The following is a 20354-nucleotide window of genomic DNA, read 5'->3' as shown; positions in this document are numbered from 1 at the left end:
CTGATCTAAATCATCAGCAGGTTGTCCCTCTCACGGAATCGAAAAATTAATAAGCCCACTGTAGCCAGCATTTGGTATGCTCAAAGAAGGGTGGCAAACTCTAATTTTACAAAAAGACTGCCAAAATTTCTTCCTGATTAAAGAAGTCTAAGTATTTTCTAAGAAACTCAATCTTAGAAAAACAGACAGAGGAAATCCCTTAAAGATTACGTTTTTCCAAAGCACAGGAAAAGACAGCACTCTTCTGCTCAGAGAAATCATCTGCTGCATGAAGCAGGGAAAGACCTTTCAGGTTTGATCCTAAGGTACAAATTTTACAACCTTCACTTAACTCACGTACAATATAAATATTTCTTCGTGTACACCTCAGGCGTTACAGATAAATACTTCTATTCATATTTTATTTTAATGTAACTTAAAAGAATGCAATGCTACAAAACTATTTCTAATCACAGAAAACTGCATTAAATCCCGACATAACTGCAAGCTAATCAGACTAAAAGAGTGACACAGTCTTTGTAAACAGAGCTGCATACCTTCTAAACTGATCCTACCTGACCAAGCCGAACAAACTCTGCTTGTCGAGCTTCCTCTTTTTTCCGTGTTGATTTTGGGGACTCTGGTAACACATCGCTGAAGGATCTTCTATTAAGCATGTTCTAAAACAGAAAATGTTTCTTTCTAACGACTTAGCTTCTCAGAAAAGAGAAACTGCAAATCTTCCAATCCTTGAGTGCTTTACCTTACAACTTGTCATAGTTTACCACTGTCATGCTCTGTACAATCATACCACATGAATATGTGAAAGAATATACGAAAAAAAAAAGTTTAAGCAGATCTATATAGATAAAAGAAATAAACACTGGTGGAAAAAATAGCACCTTCTTAGTTTTAAAAGTACTGAACTTATTTTTAATTAGTTTAGAATCACCTTAAGAGTAAGTCTTCATAATCTAAAATAAAGCTGCCTCATAGCTACCCAGGGGTAAAAATCATCCAAATTTACACATAACGGAACAAATGCAGATTTTATGGTGATGAGATATATCACTAATGCCTGTAGTATCTAAATTCCCTATTCCCTTGCCACAGGTAAGCTTACACAAAGTATGACATTGTTATGCTTCTCGTCACACCTGGTGAAGAGTCCTGTCCAGAAAGGACTGTCTGTCAGCTGTCATGTAACTGTAAAGTAAATTACACGATAATCGGTATTTAGCTTAGTCATCTGCAATTTAGTGCTTCTTAGGATTACAGTCCTTTAAAGCTACTAGTTAGAACAGGACAGTACCTGCAAGGGATGCAGAAACTTCTGACTTACATTTCCCCTGTGTAGGTCAGGACTCATGTCTTGGTACAAAGAGCGGATCAGCATGTCTAGAGTGCGCTGACGTTTCTGGGAAAATGTTGGTGTTTCCAAGGTGGCTTTTTCACCATTTATTACTAAAAAATTATGGAAAAAAGATATATTATGTAAACAAACTTCAATAGTCTCCACCGATTCTAGTTTGCCTCTGTACCAAAACACCTGCTTTGCCCTCATTAATTTAGAATTGCCTCCTTTTTGCCTTTTTTAAGTGAATAACTTTCCCTTATGTTACAGGAGGAAAATTAGTAATAGAAGAATTCCACAAGGCATCAGAATAAATACCCATGTAATTAGAAAACTACAGACCAACTGCCAGTCAATCTAAGTAATAGACAATCTAAGTAAACAAAATAAGCTACCAAGCTCCTGTCAGGTAACCATCTAATTGTAATCAAAATGAGCTATTCTCCAAGATTTTCTTTCTTGCTGATTTAGAAGGGCAAATACGGGTCAATGAAAACTGTAACTAAATGATTACAGAATTAAAAAGTGCTGCATAGGTGTCCTTCAGCACCTTTAAGAAGAATACATTCAGAAAAGCTGCTATTTTCAGATTTTTGAAGCTACTGAATTAACACCTATTACTAAACAATGAACAGCGTTATAAATTCCTTCAGATCTCCCACGCCCTTTACAAAAATGCAAAGCTAAGTATGGCTGCACATTCTGCAAAGTTTAAATAAAAGTCAGCCTCTGTCTAGTAACCTGAGAAGACTTTTTTTGTTAATCTGACTATAACAGTTCGATCCCATCTATGACATGGATTTGAAAAAAAAAAAAAAAAATTGTATACAGATCAGCAGAATACACAAGAAAACGTGTACATTTTAAGCATCATGAATTTTAATTTTTTAGTACAATTATTAAGAGTTTAGCAAAAGAAAAACTGACTTACATTTCACCAGCACAAAATCCCTGAATTCCTCGTGATTAGTAAACACAGGTGGGGATGGAAGTGGAGGTCCAAAGAGAGGAACACTTTCTTCTGAAAATATTTTCAGCCTATTGAAAATACAAACCTTTATCTACATTGAGAGTCACATTCAAGCCCTACCTTTTTTATAGACGCTAATCAGAACCAAAGGAAAAAAAATGGAAACTGTTATTTGGGTATGTCTTATATAAGAATTTCAAAGGGTCTAAGAAAAAAAGATTCACGTGGAATGAATCACTTGTTTTTTCACTTTGCTCAACAGAGCAAAATTGTTTCTTTTAGACAAACTAACACTGGGACACAGAATTAGAACTTTGCAGTTCTACTCATACAGCAATAGTTTTAGTGGCATTAGCAAAATACGGTCCTGTTCAAAAAAGCTGTAAAAGAACAGGTCTTCACTACAAAGTATGTTCTCCTTACAGATTTCCACTTTGCCTATGCATTCACCACACACACACAAAATACTTGACTCTTTCAAAGTAAATGGCTTACGACATATGAATCTGCAGCCTGAGAAAAGAAAAAAATCATTTTCCCTGAGGACAATGGAGTCAGAATAGCTTCCATGACAGCTGAGCTCTTCTGATCCACAGGGAATCCAGCACAGCAATAATGAAGGACAGATACAAAACCCATGCCTGTTTGTTCATCAGGCCATAGCTTCTTTAAGATAAGTAATCATTGTTGGCTATTTCAAGTGATACTTTGCTGACAAAAACCCACATACACAAACTGAAGTATCATTCTTCTCTGGAATTAGATTTAATGGCACACTGGAGAAACATAGTAATACATAAAATACTAGTAGGTGTTCAGCACGTGACATTCAACTATACAAGTACTCTATTAAAATCCCTAAAAATGAACTAGTTTGCTCAGCTACAGCCAAACTGCGATTTGTATGGACTTGTAGCCCATGGTTATCACGACATCACATGCATTAATTAACTTTCATCATCCACATAGTTTACTATGTCATTAATCTCACCAGGTCTGAAAGTTCCAAGCATATCTTTCATCATTTTTAATACTTAATCTACAACCAGTTTTCAGCTTCCCCCTTAGCTTGTGCCTGTTCCAGAATTTAATTTTTCTGATCGTTAGAAACATGCTATTCACAGCCAGGTTAGTGACATCTGCATACAGGTCCATATAGCTCTTCAGTTTCTAAGGCTCATTTGGCTTCCTGGCACACAGACAGGTGGACCTGCCTGTATGCCAGAAAGTTTTCCCATTGCCAAAATGTTTTCCTATTTTCTCTAAAGCATCAGTAATTAATTGTGAAACTATTTGTTACATTCAGCACCTACCTGTAACTATCATTCTGCTTATTGTATCTCACTAAAGCAAAAATATCTGCCATACAGTTAAGGAAGTTAACCCAGTTCTAATAAAGCTCCTATGTATTTTAATAAACTTTTATTTTCCTGCAGTACACTGCAGATTTAATAAAGGAAAAATATATTAATAAAGTCAATGTAAATACAGAAACAATTCTAGACTATACAGATTTTACTGTTAATAAAGAAGGTCCTAAACAAAAATTTTATTGTTTGATCAACAGTTTTAAAAATCAAGCTACTACCACAGACACAGCATAAGACATACTATAGAAGTTAATTTTATTTTTATTTGATATATTTGTGATTAAAAATTCTTCTAGTTGATAAAGCCACACTGATACTGAACTTCGTTTATACCAAAGCTTCCACTGAAGAAAAGATTCCAGTGAAACAATTTAGCCAACAGAATCATAAGAAAATTGATAAAATGATTTAAAGTGCAAGTTATACTAAGGCTGATGCTCCATTGAAGAGGTACATTGATGTGGTAAATAATTCTTCTTAGTATTTAGGCTCCTTTCATATGTAAAGATTTTAATTATTTTTTTAATCTTCATTAATTTTTCATTCACCCCCAGCAAGTGGGTTCTAAGAACATTTAGTCTGCCTAAGAATTAGGTGTAGAAGTCTTAAGCTTTTTGATAATATTTTAAAACTCAGCAAGCGAGTATAGATAGAAATGAGAGTTTGCCTCTTTTCACCCATTTTTCCTCATTCTATTCTATCTAGTCTAACAGATGCCAGGTTGGAATCTACCGATTATTACTATTGTGACGCCATGACAATTGCAAGAGATTGGCTGCTGGTTTTTGGAATGATATAGCCTTCAGAATGTTTTCAAACAGAAGTTTGAAAAACACAGGCTATTAACAAACTGGAGAATACATGGTTAATAGTCTAAATAAATTTGACAAATACGAAATATCTAAAATACATATATATTTAAAATAAACAGCATCTAAACATTGAAAAGCAATATTGAGTAACATGCCAAAAATTAACGCCAAAATAATTTACATAACTAAGAGAAATAGATTTATGAATTTATATTTTTTGAAAATGTATAAATTAAATTTGTGAAATTATACAAATGAGTGCTTTCAACAAAAACATGATTTAAAACTCCCTTTATTGCTTTTATCTTATCTTCTAAGCGATTTAAATACAGTTTGATGTTGCACACTTGGAAACTCCTAGTCAAGCAGCTGAAGGTGAAGAATGCAAGAATCCAACTGTCTTTGGAAAATACTTTTCACTTCCATAAACAGCATGCAGGGAGGACTTAGGGCAGAATTAAAATTAATAATGATCTTTAAAAAAAAAAAAAATTAGAAAATGTCAGGAAAAGGATACGTGTAAAATGAGAGCGAATCATGGATGGCTTGAATGCTGGAGAAGACTCTTCACCTTCCTGAAATATGATAGTGACAATGTCATTTCCAATGTGTCGCTTCCTTTCTACCTGGAAAAAAAAAAGGAAAAGAAAAAAAAAAAAAGATAGAAAAGGCAAAAAAACAAAAAGACAGATAGAGACACAGTGACTTACAAGACATAGATAAGTATCTTAACAATTCTGTGACAGAATAATACAACAACATTCCTAAATTGCAAACAGAGTAATTACAGTCCGTATGACTGAGGGCAATATAAAATCATTATTGAACTATAAGCAAGTAAACCTAGCAATGATGTGGTGCACACAAGGCAGGTTCTAGAACAACAGCTATTGCACACATTTAGAAAAGCACTCGTCGTTTCCATAATTAATATTCACAAATTGGGCATGGAACCTCTAGCGTTCCAAAAAAGCAAATCCACTGCTTGAAATAAAAGGACAAAAAACCCTGCTGCTGAGTTATGCGTTAAAAAAAAATCCTGATTTGCCTCAGTTTTCTTCTATGATCTTGTCATCAGTCCAAGCAAAAAGCATGAGAAAACTGACAGAGAAACACAAAAAGTCCATTTTAATTATATCATCTAACTATATTACTGCAAGAATGTATAATAAATAATAAACCAAGTAATTTGTAAGTAATTTAGGTAAACCATTATGGATGCATGATGTACAGTAAACACATGTGCCTGGCTTTTCTTTCATCATAAATACAAAGAAAGGCTTGAGCAATGAATGACAGCACATTTGAACAAGAACCCACCTAGTTAATCCATGAGGGTGTTACAGCACTTCTTTAAGGTTACCAACATTAACATGCTCACACAAGAAAATTTCTTTCAAGCTACACTAATTGTTGCTCAAGCAGGAGTTGTGCACTACACATGTGACTATTCCGATAACTCACACACAGGGCTAATTTCCAGTTTTCCTAAAACCTTTGAGGTAATAATTACAGCAGTGAAGCTCTTCAAGTCATCTGAACACCATACTTTATCACTTGTGAGTGAACCAACTTAGATCTTCTTCACAAGTACCTTTTGTACCTTAATGGAGATGACAGGATGCATTATTTCTAATAAACATCAAGAAGTTTTCAGCATTAGATAGAATATTGAGGAAAAAAGTGCAAAAGTCCCAAGGCTTACATTTCTAAAATATTAATGGACAAGAAATTCTTTATTTCTTTTAAAGTTTTGGACTTCGTGATTTAACAAATAAATAGAGAAGCAAAAAAGAAAGAGAGAACCATGTACCTGCTGCTTGTTCTCTCTAGAATATGGTAGCATGGTTGAAACATGGAACATAATTTCATGCCCTTGAAAAACTGTATAGATGGAACAGGTTCCTGTTGTGTCATCTGCAAGGAAAGACAACAATTCAAGGAGTATGTCCTCTAAGTTTTCTGAAGATTGAAATATATTTTAAGTCCTTCTATGAAATCTTCTTTAGTTACATTTTTTTGTCTGATTCATTTTAGAAAATGTCCACACTACACGTTTCATGTGAGTCCAAACCCAAGTTTGCAACTAATCTGCACATTCACACTTAAAACCTAAGACATCTTTCACCGACCCTCCTGAAATCACACAGGTCTTCAACTCACAATGTCCTACGACTATGAAGCAAGTAACATGTCAGGTTACTTATTGTTCACTTCATTCCAGCTTAAAATGAAACTGTTCACCTTGATAATACATGTCATAATTGCATTCCATACCAAACACTTAAACTGGCTTGACTCTTTCCTGGTGAAGTAGAGCATTTAGTACACATACAAGGAAGTCTGTTTTGGGATTGTTTCATAACCACGATATATACAATATGTGCAATGTGGAATAAGAAGAAACATTTACAATGCAGCTCCACCCCCCCCTTTCATTGCTGCAGATGAGTTCTTACTTTTAGTGTCCAGTCCTCCTCTGTAGCCTGACCAGCCTTTCAAAGTAATTGTGTCACCCAAGAGATGCAAAAATCGTTGAAAGCTTTCACTTCCAGTTTCTACATGTGGGAGGGAGAAATGTTACCAAAAAAGCACACACATAGTAACAGAACATGTCCTAAAAATAACCAAAATAAGGAAATGGGTCCTGCTTCCAGGACACAAGTTTCCGCTGAATTAGCTCCCTTCCACGTCTTCCAAGCCTACCGCCTTTCCAGAAACAGCATTCCAACCTTGCAGAATAGGCAACATCTCATGACATTAAACAGTGACCTCTTTTGCTAACACTGATGCTTTTCAAGTCCATAGGAGAATGTGATCGTGCTGTAAAAGGGTGAAAGAACTACAAGCAGTGAGTTAATGAGTCACCTTCTTCAACTGCTTCTTTTTTCTAAACATTATGTCACATGTTTCTAGAAGAGGGATTTCACCATCTTTCAAGCTGCAACAGTAGGCTTCCTACGGCAACTTCTTATAGAATATAGGAAGGCCCTATGCTAAAATTTTTCACCCAACACATGAAACCCAACAAAAGGACTGTCCATATAACCATTACCTCATGCCTTGCTTCCAGCTGTAGACACGATCTTCCTTTTTTCTTATTCAGATGAATAAAACAATTAAGGAGACAGTGAAAAACTCACCATTACTGAACATTTCATCATCTGTAAGCTGACCATCCTTAGCATAAAGGACTCCAAATTTAAAATTCACAGATCCCTGAGAAACAAAACCAAATTATCATATGCTAAACAGACAATCAAACAGAAGACCTAAAAATTTATTTTCTCTAAGGACTTTTATATATGTATCTTCACATACATCCTACACAACAGAACATATCATCTCTTATATACTATCTCCTATACATAATAATTTACCTTTATACTTTTATAGTATGGCACAAAATCATTAATCTAAGTTGGTAATCTATTATTATGAGATATTAAGTTGGTGCTTAAACTTATTTTTGATGTCACGTCAAAGTACAAAGCTGCATGCACTGGACAGGTCTGTGAGCTAGAAGTGGTAAGTTTATACTTACCTCTTGCTCTTCAAGAACCAATAAATCCTGTAAACAAAAGCAGGATCTTTAGCACACTTGTATTAAATAAGTATTCTACAAGGCAGTTTAAGCAGTATTACATATAATCATCATTATTAGCCACTACTGGAAGAAACAAACTAGTAGCATTTATACTTAATTACTTATATTTCCAGAAAATAATAAAGAAAAAGAACCGAACAAAAGAAGTCACTACCTACCTTTTGTATCTCAGGATGAAAAATTTCCCTTGGGCTCTTCTCAAATTTATCAAGACTCATAGCACTAAAATGCAAATGAAACAGTGATATTTCTTCTCTGTCATTTCAGTTCTACTTAGTACCTGCTCTCCAATTAACTTGAAAAATTGTCCCTCTGCTAAAGAAAAAGCGCTAAGAATTTCTCTTCATTATAAGGTTTCACTTTGCCCTCTCAAGAACAAAGTTTAAAACCACTTTTTGCTGCCGTCAATGATTAAGATCTGCAAAATTGTTTTCACGGTTTTTATAGATTTATCATGAAAACCACGGAACTCAAGCTCTGAATTACAGGAAAAGGCATACAGGCAAATATCTAAATTGATAACTTACTTGTAAATACATACCTTAATATAGATTTCACTGATAACGTTTTTGTGGGACTATAAGGGAGACATATCTTTTGAGTGCCCTGTAAACAAGAAAAGCTAGGATATATGACAGGACATACCAACTTTTTCTGCATATACAGATAGGAATACAAATAAAAACAAGTTAAAAAAAAGAGAAGAAAATCAAGGTAATTGCACTTAGCCATATTTACTGCTGATTTAGAGGAAAAAAAAAGAAGTCATGGGTGCTGCAAAGGGAAAAAAGAGCAAACCATGCATGCCTACAGGAGACTTTTAAAACAATTGCTTGGATAAATTACTCTCATGGAACACTGAGTGCGGAAAAAAGTGAAACCAGTATCAGAGCTCTGTATTTTCTTACCATTGAACATGAAAATCCTAAGAGCAGTATAAAGTCATTGCCTAAACTGATCATAGGACATAATCAAGAACAATTTAGGCATAATTTCTAAAAAAAAAATCAGTTGTCGGAACAATTAGAAAATACCTGACATTGCAGATTTCTGTCAAAAAGTTTAGTATAATGTTACCTGCAAATTCAGTCTAGTCTACTACGGTAGAATTTCATGTTCTTATTATATAAGATGAAAATCTGTAATAAATACTAGAATCCTGGAGAAAGTACGATAAACATATCCAAAACAAACAAATAAAAGCCAGAACAGCAGTTAACTATTTGTTTCTTACTGTTTTTCTCCAAAGTATTGAATGGTATTGAGGAATGCGCTGATTATTTTGGTCAGACAGTACAACAGACAGAAAGAAAGGGTTCTTCTCTGCATCTGTACCTATATAATTCTGATGAACTGTTGGGAGAAAAACAAGCAGCCTTATCAACCATAAGGAAGACACATCCACCCACTCCTGTGCAGAATCAGCGAGATGCCGGTAAATACTGGCATTCATACCTAAAAGTATATAATTGTCTGCATAAATAATTACGTACTTATATAGATACGTAAAAGAACCACCTCAAGAGACAAGTATAGCTTTCAAAGGCAAGAAAGATTTCAAAATATCCCTTTTTGGTAGCAGGGATTTCAATCCTTACAGACACCCATCCTCTGTTTTCAGGTTAAAAACACATGAAACAAGGACTTGTTTCACATACAGGACAGAAAATGTTCTAATATTAAATTAACACCGTACCTTTTTCCATATTGAAATAATAATAATTCAAAACTACATTACATTTTCATTAGTCCAAATTCCAATCCACCTACAAAAAAATAATTACCTTTCCCTAAAAAGTACTTGAAGTACCATCTTGTATGATACTCCGGGTTTTCCAAATGCACATCTGTCCTGTGCCATGTACCTGGAGCGTAGTCTGTATTCTGAAATAGAATAGGGAGACTGTTATATTAAATGGCAAGTTAAAAAAAGAATAAATATAGGCAAAAGCAAATAAAGACTGGCTGATTCACCTGAAATTTCAGCTGTTCACTGCTTTATAAAAAGCAAGGACTTTTCTGAAGTCAGTTGGCGTGTAGCTGAAATAGAAATTTCTCCCTCTCATTTACCCTTTTTTCTAATTTCTCTCTAGGTAGATAAGTCTTGTCCTACTGTACCACTCATGGGTAATGTCTTAGAACGTCAGTGAAAAGAAGGTCTTTCAACGTAGAATTTGAAAATAAACATTTTTAAAACTTAAATAAATTAATGTCTTCAGGTTTCATTTTCTCAGTTCTTCCCAAATTAATCCTCAAAGTCTCCTTGCTTGACCAAAGCATGCCTTGGAAGTTCTTCAGTGTTGTCTCTCATAAATTAAGGTAAATTCCCAAGCATCCCTCAAGTCCTTCCCCACTGAATTAACATGCAAAGAAAAAGCCATTCTCCAGATTCATTCATCATGTGGCTGTTCATCACCCATTCTACAAATATTTCCGTGATAGGAGCTAATCGGCTTTTGAACTGCACGACACTGAGCTAAAGACAGAGCACCAAACACGACCACCCCAAAGAACCAATGCAGAATAGTTAGATTGCTTTTATCTCTGCAGCCAGTGCCGATGCAAACAGATGATCAGTAACAGTTTGCTGTTAGTATTAATTCAATACACACTTTACCAATATCTTACAAGTATTTCCAGAATATGAGGTTTTCTTTCTTTCAATATTAAGATGGTATTTACAGATTAAAAAGTTTTGCAAAGGAAGATAAAAAAATGAAGGCAAGAGTCACTGGAGTAGCTCCAGGGACACACTGCATATTTAGCAGCAAGAAAGATGACGGGAGTAACTCTCTGCAGCTCCCCTCCACTTCTTTCTCTCTTATTTAAAGATAAGCACAGCTGCCAAAAGACAGCTAAACCTCATCACGCCAAGAGTTAAGCTTTAGAGCACAGAGGCTAGCGTGAATACTATAGTAGCAACAGGATAGCACATATAATGACTGATGAACTAGTGACTGTGAACTGTCATTCAGAGGTATTTTTCTCCTAACATGGTCAAGTGAGCAAAAATGTTACCAAAATGAGACAAAATACCAGAATTTTCAAAATCCTCTTCCTTAGTAATTGACTGCAAATGCATCTTTTTTAGGTGAAAAGTAACTGAAGCCAGATATTTTTTCAGCTTCGTATGAGTGTTTTTGAGCACTTACCTCACCAGAGGAGCCATTTTCCACACGGAACCGTCCAGCTCTTTGAATGGCTCCATCAGCATCACTAGATATAAGCTATAAGAGAGTTTAAACATAGAGAATCTATTTCCAAAAATAGCCATATGATCAGCAATCAAAGTTTACTAACATTTCTTTTTGTTCCAGGCATCATGACTCCCCACAGAGAAGGAATCAGTCTAGCTATTATCAATTTGACTAAAAATTTTGAATGAGCCAGTAAGAACTCTAATGAGGTGTGAATGAGCTGCTTTTGTGAAAAACATGAAGCTAGAAAAGATAAATATTAAATACTTAGAAATTTGAAAGGGCAAAAAGAACCTTTAAACATCTGTACTCCAAAAACTACACACTTTCATAAAATGCTAGCAGAATTTTTAAGAAAAACAACCAAGAAACAAGACCATTTGTGTGAACTTACTGTGAATTTATAATTATAAATTACTTCTTCTTTTCCAGTAAAAAACTCTAAGTACTAGGAATGAAAGAGCCTCTTACCAGAAAACAGTTTATTTGCATTTTTGTATTAAAACACCACATCTTTTATGTGGAATATACGGAAAGAAAAGAAAGATATTTAGTGTTCCCACAATGCAACTTCCAGAACTAGGCTACAAATTTACACCCAACTGACATACACGTTAGTAAATATACAACACAATAACTTCAGAATTACAATTATAGCAAGTAGAAAACTTGTGATTTTTTTTTCCCATAGTAACAGAGCTGGAGCTCATTTTCTTAACTCCTCTCCACTTCTGCTATCCTACAGTAAATTTATGCAAATTCACTATGACCTTGTAATCAGAATGACACTGTTTTAACTGCTGACATATTTTCACAGTGGAGAAGAAATTTATATATGAGAAAAATGAAGTGCCAACTTAATCTTTGAATTTCAAGAAAATGCAGAATGACTGACAGATTCTAGGGAACCGGTTTCAAAATCCTAATTCGGATTAATTCATTTAGTTTTAAGCCCTCTCCCACTATTACAAGTCACATATATATAAAACTATACACACGTGTATATAACACATGTGAGCATGTATACAGTTTTTAACTTATTTAATTGCAAGTACTTCATTAAATACTACCCTAATATTTTGCCTTCTTTAGATTCTAAGAGGAAAAAAGGCTCAATTTCCATCTGGAGGTAAATACAGTATTGACATAACACTTCTTTTCCTGCTACAATGAAATATTAATTAATAAGGTAGTAAAAAGATCTCCTGTCACAGGTCTGCTGAATATCTATTCAGAAGCTGCTTTATTTTAGCTTATAACTTTCAAGTCCAGCTGAGAAAGCACATTTTCCAACCTAGATTCAATTCTTTTTCTTGGAAATGAAAAAGATTACAGCTCTGCACTATAAGCTGATAAACTGAAGGACAGGCTATGTATACTTACAAGCTCCACAGATCCGTAATGCTTTCTGCTAAACTCTCCGCGTTTGCAACCCAGATCTTCAGAGACAGAGCTGCAATAGAAACACTTCTTCAGCATACACAGGTCAACTAGCCTTACATTTCCCGCAATGCTATACTCTGTGTTGAAAAAATATAATTTCTGCTGAACAAGGTTCACAGCACATAAACTCCTTGCTGCAGGGAACAGTTCTTACAGCATGCACAATCTTTAGCAGCCATTGCAGTCTGGCTTCCACATTACTCCCAAAGGATATGTCTGTGTCCTGACTGGAAACAAAAGCTACGATCAAATTAAATACTTAGGCGAGATGCAATCCCAGTTCCAAAGCGGGTAGTGGCTCATAACAGTGTTCAAAATGTAAATGTAATGCCTCAAAGAAGACAACTGCACTGTACAACTCAGTAACACCGCACTTAGTAGTTCGCTACTGATTTTTTCAGCCTACACACAATGAGAAACTAAACCGGTACTCTAAGACCATAAGGAAACAACAGCATTTCTGAGGTTTCCCTCCACCACATTAACCTAAAGATAGCAAACACAAATAATCCTAGAATGCCAAGTTCAAAATCCACCTGCATTATCAACTTCATACCATCGCATCACATTACACACCATCTCTTCACAAACTACGTTCCAATGATTTGAAGACAGACTGTTTTGCCACAAACTGCATCTTTCAGTATCAGAAGCATTTTTCTGACAGCGCTCTCAATAACTAAAAAACCAGAAGTATATCTGAGCTACTGATTAAAACAAGACAGCTTTAACATCAGTATTCTCATTTGCGTCCCAATTCAATCTACCTAAAACATACCTAATCTTAAAAAACACACTAGTGGTCCTTTTAAAAATCAGAATTATACCCAAGAGCTAATCTCTGCTTCTTCTCAACCTGACTACTTTATATCACATGTCATCTGCTTCACATCTAGTAATTAAAATAGAATCTCACACCAACATAAATGCTGCAGAGACAACTTCATAAAAATCAGGCATCATAGCTTCAATTTAGGCACAGGTAAGATTCACATTATCATGCTATTTGCATAAGCACATATACTCCCTAAGGAACGTTAGCCTGTGTACCTCTCTGGCTCTCCATTATCGGTTAACACCAAGGTTTGTACTCAACTCTCTTACATATCCCATCTGCTAATTTAAAAAATACACTGTGATTAAAATCAATTGTTCATATTAATTTTCTTCATTGAATTACATCCTCCTCAATCCTGATCTATAAAAGGAAAATGGCTGCTCCAGTTATGACACTTTTAGAGAAGTTCTCATCCTATTAAAATGAACTGCCAGCACTGAAAAGGATAGTTCATCAATGCCTCAGATTAGCTGGGTTTAATAATTCAAAATCTATTTACATTGTGAAGTATTTAAATGCAGATGCATCTTTATTCACATGACTATAACTAACTGGCTTAAACGCATCTGGTACAGCATCTACACAGTATGCTTCACCTCCCTTTCCCATTTGTCTGGAAACGCTGGTGCAGTTGTATAAATGAATAGTAACAATGAAGAGGAGAGAGGACTAGCTTCCTCCCATTTCAACAGAAGCTAATACAAAACAGTCCTGAAAGTTGAACAATGAAGCACCATTAATTGTATTTGCTAATCTAAACGTAGACCTTTTTAGGACCCTAGTGTCAAATCACAAATTTTGTCTTTCAGAAGCTGGACACTGGAAAACACTTTACTTGGGGGTAGGGAAGGTAGTGGTAGAAAGGGGTGAGTTTGCAGATTGCACCTGCGTGATCAGAAGGAGATAACCTGCATGCCCCACGAGCTTGCCATTCTCCATATGTTCACTTGTCAGTATCGGTCAATCTCTTTTCATTTAAGAAAGAGTCACAAGTCCTAACGCAGTCAGCAATCGCGTAATTCCAGTGATATCCAAGCGCTACCCGCTTGCACGAGCGCAACGCTGCATAGGCTGCGAAACCGACTGCGAAGACGCTGGTCCGACTCCGCGCACAGCACCTGCAGCAGCCCGAGGGACGCGGCCGCGGCTCGGGGCTCCCGCTGCTCCGCTAGCCCGAGGGCGAGCGGCCCCCCCACCGCGGGAGCGTGCAGCGCCGCTCGCCCGGCGGCCCCTGCCAGCCCCGGGCCGCGAAAGCAAAGCGCCGCCTCCCTCTCCGCCACCGCCGCTCGACAGCGCGCCCTGCCCCGCCCCACCCGGGATGAGCCCCCGCCTTCGGTACCGCTGAGTGAGGCCGAGGAACCGGGTGCACGCCCCTTCCGCGCTGCTCAGCTCCATTGAAGGCGACCGGACGGAGGCTTCACCCCTCCAGCGTCGCTTCCGCAGCTCCGTCCCGAGCGGGAGAGGCGCCGGGAGCCGCCCGCGCACATCCCGCTACCCCGCCGCACGGCCCCGCGCCTCCGCCCCGGCCCGCCAGCCAGTCCTCCGCCGCGTCGGCAGCTGCGCCACCGGCAGGGCCCGCCGGGAGTTGTAGTCCTCGGCTGCAGCCGCCGGTGCGTCCCCTGCCGGCGGGAGCTGCAGGCTTCGCCCCTGTGTGTGGAGGGACCTTAGCCAGCATCGCCCTTCCCCAATGCCGCCTTTGTAAACATCGAGTTAAAACGTCGTTTCAGACATCTGCTGAGAGTTTCCCATGGAAAATGCACCTATTTGATATGCCTGCGAGTAGTAGAAACTAGTCAGTTCCAAGGTAGAAAGGCAGAAAGCAAGGTAGAAAGAAAGAGACAACTGGGGGCTGACAGGAGGCGTTTTGCACGCAGTAGGCAACTGCTCTCCTGTCTAGTTTCTCCTCAAGTGGTTCCAGCCTAGGAGCCAGGAGATGGGATCCTGGGAAGGCTGTGGATTAAATGGTGAGGTAGGAGCCTACATTTCCTGGCATGTCTGTCTGATGGGAATGGAAATAAAATTCTGTGGTAAGACAGATTAGTAACATTAATGGCTGTTGTGCTGCAAATGACTTCCAAGAGCAGGAAGGAAGTGTGTGCTACCAGTACAAAAATCTTTGGAAAAGGGACCCGAAAATTGGGAAAAAATTCCCAAAAATGGGAAAAGGGACGCAAAAACTGGGGGAAAGTCTCAAAAATTGGGAAAACGGAAGCCAAAACTGGGGGGAAATCCCAAAAATGAGAAAAGGGTCCCGAAACTGGGAAATGGAACCCAAAAATTGGGAGAAAAATCGCCAAAATGGGAAAAGGGACCACAAAAAATGGGATAAAGAAGCCAAAAATTGGGGAAAAGTACCAGAAATTGGAGTTAAAACCTGCAAAAATGGGGAAAGGGGACCCCAAAAATGGCAAAAAATCCCCAAAACTAAGAACAGAAACCCCCAAAAAATGGCAAAAAAGCCCCAAAATTTAATACAGAAATAAGAAAAATGGGACCCCAAAAATGGGAATGAAAATCCCCAAAATTGGGACCTCGAACCCCAAATTGCTCCTCCCAGCCATCCCCTCCTCCCCACCCCCCAAGTCCGGGGGACTGCAACTGCGTGGGGGGAAGGGCGGGGACCCCAAAACCTCCTTCGCCCGCCTGCCGATCTATTGCTCTGGGTTCGATTGTTCCCGCCTGCTGATTGACTGCTAATTACTACATATCGATTGCTCCAGGCTCGATTGCTAATGCCTACTCAGGCATTAGGAATGTACCCTGAACCTAATGTCGCCCCCCAGGATACGTGACTGCTGGGGGTGTGACGTGGCCACGCCCCCCGGTTTTTAAAGGGGTTTGGGGGTTATTTAAAGGAGGGTTTGGGGCTTTTTTTTTTTTTTTTTCTATTTTCTTTTAAGGGATTTTAAAATTTTTTTTTGGGTTTTTAAGGGATTTTTAAAGGAGGTTTTTGGAGGAATTTTGGAGTTTTTAAAGGGGGCTTGTGGTTTTTTGGGGGTTTTACAAAGTTTTCTGGGAGAGTTTAAAATGGGAATTTTGGGGCTTTTTGAGGTTCTTTTTAGGGGTTTTTAAAGAGCTTTTGTGGGTTTTTTTAACGGGTCTTTACGGCTGTTTTAGGCTATTTTTTAGGGATTTTTAAAAGTGTTTTGGGGATTTTTTATTTTTTTTTTTTTTTTCTGGGACCTTTAGAGGATTTTTTTTATTTTTGAGGTGGGCTTTGAGGGATTTTTAATTCTTTAATTTTTGGGGTTTTTTTGGGATTTTGATGGGTTTGGGGGGGTTATACAGTGGAATTTTGGGGCTTTTGGGTGTTTTTTAGTTTGGGCTTTTTGTGGTTTTTAAAGGGGTTTTGGAGTGCTTTGGAGGGTTTTTAAAGTTGTTTTAGGGTCTTTTTAGGGATTTTTAAAAGTTTTTGGGGATTTTTTAAGGTTTTTTGGATTTTGAGAGGTTTTTGGGGGTTTTTTATGAGGGTTTTTGTGGGGAGTTGTTTTTGGGGGATTTTTTGGGTATTTTTTTGGGTTTTGGGTGAGTTGGGTTTTTGGGAAGTTTTGGGTTCTGGGGGAGTTTGCGGTTTCTGCAGGTGTTTTTGGGTTTGTGTGGTTTGTGTGGTTTTTTTTTTTTTCCTTGTTTTTGGCCTTTTTTTGTTTTGGCCGGGGTTTTTTTCCACTTTTTTTCCCCCCAGAATTTCCCTCCCCAAGTCTGTTTTTTCAAGCGTCGCTACAAGGAGATGCTGGAGGGTACCGAGACACCCAGTGAAAAACCTTTGAGTGAGGAAGCAACTGCTGAACGGATGAGCCAGTGTGGCTTTGTAGTGGGAACTTGTCTCTTTTCCCTTTTCAATTTTACATTGCCACTCCCTCCCTGGTGCCCCCAGAAAAAAATGGGGCTATGAGGACAAAAGAAATTTAAATTGAGGGGACTGACTCCTCTTCCATTATTGTGTGTGTTTAAACTGCGGGAAATAGCCCTCCACCTGTGATTTTAAGGGGACTGACAGAGGCATGCGGGTGCAAACCGTGCAGAGCCGAGCCGAGCTGTGTCAGAGCAGCAGGCAGGAGAGAGCGAGCAGAGGAGCAGCCTCGGGCTGGAGGGGGCAGGAGAAAGGCAAAGGGACCTCCCTGGTGTCACTGTGGGCAACAGAATGGACACTTGGATGACCAGTGGAAGTGAGGAGTGGATCTGAGTTCACCTACAGGGAAAGAAGGAGGGGATGTTTTGGAGGGAAAAGCTGAGGCGATGAGTTCACTCACCCTGGCACAAGTTGTGTTTGCACAAAGTGGGACCAGAGTTGAAGGTCAATACAAAGCCAACCCCACTTGACCTCTGAATTCCAGAATAGTCTGTAAGCACACAAAGCTAGGGACTGTTGGGAAAAATAAAGCAGCACTACCATTCTGGACCTCTGAATGATATTCACACAGAACTTCCCTTTCAAGGAGTAAAATAGAGCAAAAGGTATAAAAGAAATGTAATTCCAAGAGGGAAAATAGTCTGCAAAAACAAGTCCCCATGGGCCTGGATGCTGAACCTTATCGCTGGTCCATGACAGCATCTGACAGGTCAGATTTCAAGCTGTTTTATGTAACAGGAAATTGTTTTTTCCTTCTTGTGGGCAGGATCATTGGCTTTGCATGGGCAAAGGCACTGCACATTTTCCATCTAGGAAAAGAGTTAGGGAATTATTTTAAAACATAATCCTGGAGGTAAACAGCTTGACTTGGTATTTCTGTGTGGAAATAGAAGAATAGCTCTTCTCATTTTTCTCTCATCTTCTCCCACATCTGTTTCTGTGTTCCTGACTGCCATTTCCATCGGGGACGTGTGGCTCGGAGCTCAGCAGCCGGATATGTTACTGACCCACGTCAGGTTGTTCTGCACTAATGCAGGTGATGAATTACAGGATGGCTTGTGAACTCGGAAACAAGGAGAAGAAACTATTACGTCTCTTTGTAAAAAGATTTGGCTATGTCAGGGCATTAATTCAGGGAACTAACACTTCATCTTTAACATTCTGTGCTCTGCCATCATCACTGTGAGCCCTGAAAGCCTCCTGAGCTGTTCGCATACAGACCTAACTTGTTTGGTCAAAATAATCTAATTTTTGTTTGGACAAAAAGATTTTATTACTCTGTGCAAACTCATGGGGAAGATTTATTCAACATCTCTCAGTGGGACATTAAAGCTCCGCTTTCCCTTTTATTGAACAGTCTGAGACACAATATTACTTTATATCATTTTTATTACAGGCTTTTTTAACTTTTTGAAGAACCAGAAAGACTGTTTGTGCATATGTGCGTCACTAATGTCCATCCTCTCTCCAGTGTAGTGTGGGAAAAAAGGCTGCAGAGCTTCCTACAAGGGACTGTAAGTGCAAATAATGAGAAGCCAGAGGTTTAGTCATGATGATTTACTATTTCTTAAAAGAACCTGATTGATTTAATGATAACAAAACCAGTATGAATAGAAGACTGAACTCGGGAATCATGATGGTCGTCTTGGGTTTAAAATGCTTTAATGGGTTTTGGAGACATTTATATCAGACCTGGTTTATTTTTATTCCCATTTTATTAAATTAAAAAAACAAAAAAAAAAGCCCTGATCCGTCACTGCTGCTGTGATGTGTGACAAAAGGCCATCTTCCCTCCACTTGGAAGTGGTGAGAGATGGAGCTAAACCCCAAAAGATTTTCTGCTCACTGATTATAGCTGAGTTGTAGTGGGAATTCTCTGCAAAATCTGATCAATTGTTCTTGAATGTGGCCATGAGGGGAGTCGAACATGCCAGCCCAGATCTGCAAACATGCAGTGCCAGAAGGAGAACCTTTGAAATGTAAACCAGGATTTATTCAATGACTCACGAGTGCCTGCTGGGCCCAGGTCCTCTGTACAAACTGTACAGGGAAAAGGCAGGACTGCACATTCCTTGTGACATGAATTGAGTTTTGTGGGTGTCCCGGATTGGTGTTATATCTGCTCCTCTCCCTGCCCCCACACCTCACTGTCTGCATGGAGCTGCCGCCGGTGCCGCTTCTCCCTGGCCCGGGGGGGTGGGCCCCAGCTGTGCTGCTTGGCTGACCTGGGCCGCTGCTGCTGCTGCTGCTTGCTGCCCCAGCTTGTTTGCTACCCCAGCTGTTGCTGCTTTTGCCCTGTTGTTTTCTGCCCCAGCTTGCTGTTGCCCCAGCTGCTGCTGCCCTGCTGCTGCTGCCCCAGCTGCTGCTTTTCCCCCTCCCTTCTCCCCTTCATCTCAATGATCTGTACCAGCTCCAGACGGGACCTGAACATCAGAGACTGCCTCTAGAGCCTGCCAAAGAAGCTTTTTCGCCCTTCCCAGCAGTGACTGTCTGAGCTCGTCCATCCTCACTCACTTTGGTGAAAACATTTTTTGTCATCTGGGGATCGTTCTTTCCTGGTGCTGGGAAGTGTTTTTCTTGTGTTTGTTAATAAATAGGTTTTTTCCACTTTTCCCCCTGAGTAAAATTCTTTCTGAGGCCAGTGGGGGGAGGAATTGTGAGGGGGGCTTATTCTCTGGGGGGCTCCTATGGAGGTTTTCCCCCCAATTTTGTCCTAAACTTGGACAAATAAATTTGGTGGCCCATACGGGGAAACCAGAGAAAGTGGAAAAAACCTTACTCTAATAATATTTTGTTTTCAATTGTTTGTGTTGGTGTTGGTATGTTTTTCGAACCCATAATGGCTTTTGGAGTGGAAGCCTGCCTGTATGTTTGGTCTTTAGGGTTTTTTAAAATGTTAATACCCCTGTGGTCCTTGGGTTTGTTCAGGAGATA

At 38.8% G+C, this 20354-nt stretch overlaps 1 protein-coding gene across 3 annotated transcripts in view; it reads right to left on the bottom strand.

Annotated features, from left to right (window-relative positions):
- The window catches only part of GARNL3 (GTPase activating Rap/RanGAP domain like 3), a 32911-nt gene extending 17794 nt beyond the window's left edge, over nt 1–15117 (bottom strand). For 2 of the 3 annotated variants that reach the window (XM_056504980.1, XM_056504981.1), the window contains exons 1-16: nt 14910–15117; nt 12673–12742; nt 11245–11319; nt 9877–9976; nt 9327–9445; nt 8634–8698; nt 8251–8314; nt 8030–8056; nt 7629–7704; nt 6945–7043; nt 6299–6402; nt 5003–5111; nt 3617–3662; nt 2265–2371; nt 1322–1443; nt 555–659 (exon numbers count right to left, since the gene is read on the bottom strand). In XM_056504980.1, the coding sequence (XP_056360955.1) occupies nt 555–659; nt 1322–1443; nt 2265–2371; nt 3617–3662; nt 5003–5111; nt 6299–6402; nt 6945–7043; nt 7629–7704; nt 8030–8056; nt 8251–8314; nt 8634–8698; nt 9327–9445; nt 9877–9976; nt 11245–11319; nt 12673–12742; nt 14910–14965 (1344 nt within the window). In that variant the 5' untranslated portion in view covers nt 14966–15117. Of the gene's footprint in view, nt 1–554; nt 660–1321; nt 1444–2264; nt 2372–3616; nt 3663–5002; nt 5112–6298; nt 6403–6944; nt 7044–7628; nt 7705–8029; nt 8057–8250; nt 8315–8633; nt 8699–9169; nt 9252–9326; nt 9446–9876; nt 9977–11244; nt 11320–12672; nt 12743–14909 lie in introns of those variants that run through there. The other variant, XM_056504982.1, reaches the window with a different exon arrangement.
- Nucleotides 15118–20354: the final 5237 nt, after the last annotated feature.

This window comes from Oenanthe melanoleuca, chromosome 17 (genome assembly GCF_029582105.1).
Source record: "Oenanthe melanoleuca isolate GR-GAL-2019-014 chromosome 17, OMel1.0, whole genome shotgun sequence".
NCBI lineage: Eukaryota > Metazoa > Chordata > Aves > Passeriformes > Muscicapidae > Oenanthe > Oenanthe melanoleuca.
This window is presented reverse-complemented; position numbering and strand designations above follow the sequence as displayed.